The sequence below is a fragment of the Orbicella franksi genome, chromosome 4 (assembly GCF_964199315.1).
Source record: "Orbicella franksi chromosome 4, jaOrbFran1.1, whole genome shotgun sequence".
Taxonomy (NCBI): domain Eukaryota; kingdom Metazoa; phylum Cnidaria; class Anthozoa; order Scleractinia; family Merulinidae; genus Orbicella; species Orbicella franksi.
The window spans coordinates 15535063-15537300 of NC_138148.1; the positions used below are offsets into that span (position 1 = coordinate 15535063).

Genomic DNA, 2238 nt, shown 5'->3' on the forward strand with positions numbered 1-2238 from the left:
TTAAGAAGGTATATCAAAAACTAAAGGCCGAGTTGACCACAATTCCAAACATCTCAAAGTTTGTCAAAAATACCCCGCTACGCGCCGTAGTTTCATCTCTCTTCTCGGTGTTTGGAAATGCGGTCAAACGCGGTCTTTCGTGTTTAATTTATTACTTGAATGATTTTGATTGATGGTGCTTTTCGTGGTGCCCTTCGGTCATTTGCGAAACGTGTTATCCGTGGGACGGTTTCGTGTTTTACACTTGTTTACTCCTTTTGTACAGGTATCCATTCTCTAAGGAAAGTCAGAGGGCTTGTTGAACAGGTTACTCTGCCCCAACAAACAAGTAGTTCCTTTCTGAAACAATTCTTCCTACCTACGCACTACCTTCCCTACGCACTACTATGGCGTTCAAGATGATCGTGGCCTTAAGTGGCATCCTGTTGGTAGGTGATCTCTACGGACACATCTTTCAAGAATTGCGGTAACAAAATAGCGCCGATATTGTGATGCCAGAGCGTTTAGGATTCTTCTTGCAATACAGGGACTCGAGAACTGAGAAGTCTCAGTAAAGTGTGAGATCGTTTATTTCTGGGTAGGAAAAAAATCTGTAGTAACTTTAAAACGATAAAACTGATGTTTTGTCGCGTCGATGCGTTAGAATCACCGTAACAGGAAAATTTATAGTCTAGGTCCTTTAGCTGCTTTACCGCTTTGGGCCTTTTGCTCCTTCTTCGCTGTGTGATCAGTTTGCAAGACAATGAGAAGAAGAGAAATAAATGTCGCTAGCTTATACAGAATAACTTCGACTTAATTATTTTGACCGCCTTAAAAGCTAAGGTAATGTAACTATTTTTTAGGCGATTGCTGATGCTGACGATCAAAACTTACAAAAAAGGGTTCTTACTGAGGGGTGCAAGGTAAGATATTTCTTTTTTTGATCATGAAACTATGTTAGCCGTTACGTGTTTTAAAAGTTTCGTCTTCTTTATTGAAGACATTTCTGTCACAATAGCTGAAAGTTAAATATTCTATCTCAAGATAGTTTCGCAATGAATTGCTAATTAAAACTTGAGCTAAAAACGATACTCGCAGAAACTGTTTAAAGATAGTCCGTCTCGGGCTAGGTTTTGTGCTTTAGAAACTGCGGGAAAAGGAACACAGACAAACGGGAAAGAAAGGGGACACCAGTCACAGAATGATAAAATGTGTTCATTTCTATTTCCCGGGAGATAACTGTCCCAAACCAAAGAATCAAGCGCAGGACACATTCCGTCCTACCTCCTGCCTTGATTATCTATCGCGAGGTGACTCCAAATGTGGCATGTACAAACTTTACGACACTGCCGGTAACAGTTACCCTGCTTACTGTGATCTGAAGTCCGAGCCTGGCACAGCGTGGACACTGGTGATGTCTTGGGCTAACATGCATCGTGCGCTATCACAGTTCCGCACTGTTCCCCTTAACGGCAACGCTCCAGTGAACGAGAACGCACAGAACTGGAATCTGTACCGCCTGAGCCTGGCACGAATGAGGTCACTGCAAGCTCATTCCACTCACTGGCGATCAACTTGCAGCTACCCAACCTATGGTGTCGATTTCAAAGACTACGTCCGTGGCAACTTCAAGGACTTCAACGTCGTTGATTTTACCGGGTCTGGCAAGTGCATGAAGGTGGAATACGTCAACATCCGCGGGCACATGCGCATGCATCTGACGGCACGTGTCTGGCAGAGTACCTCTTACCTTTGGCACATTGACAGCAGTCATTCCGGCTGCCAGTTTGACCCAAGATCTGGCTCAGTTTCAAGCGAAGACAACTTTGGTCATTACGGTAACATTAACCCAAAGTTCCGCTGCAACGAGGGCCCTGATTCGACCACTCAGTGGTGGTTTGGAGCTCACCTGTAAGCTCTTTGGGATGTAAAGAAGTAAAACGAGCAGGGAATTCAGCACTGAAGCACTCACCCTGTAACTTTAATTTAAAAAATAGCTGAAACACGTAACCTTTCAGAGATGGGTTAATAAAAATTTTAAAGCAATTTATGGGTATAAATTTGACTGGGTTGTAATTTGATGTTGAGAAGGGGAAGTTGTAATTAATGCAATTGCCACGCAGGCTGGTTAATCATACAAATAATGGGATATCAGACCAAGAAAAATACCCGTTTTGTCAAAAATCGGCAAATGAAAGAACTTATACATCACTTAAACTTGTTTATAATTTTCCATCCTCAAAAATATTGTGATCAACG

The 2238-nt window shown here is 42.5% G+C and overlaps 1 protein-coding gene across 1 annotated transcript in view; it reads left to right on the forward strand.

Annotated features, from left to right (window-relative positions):
* LOC145484884 (uncharacterized) overlaps positions 1-2238 on the forward strand; it is a 4485-nt gene continuing 2247 nt past the window's right edge. Inside the window, exons 1-3 of the mRNA XM_081463514.1 lie at positions 1-428; positions 843-901; positions 1210-2238. The exon at positions 1210-2238 is cut by the window's right edge and continues 2247 nt beyond it. Of these exons, the coding sequence (XP_081319640.1) occupies positions 387-428; positions 843-901; positions 1210-1894 (786 nt within the window). The 5' untranslated portion in view covers positions 1-386 and the 3' untranslated portion in view covers positions 1895-2238. The remainder of the gene's footprint in view (positions 429-842; positions 902-1209) is intronic.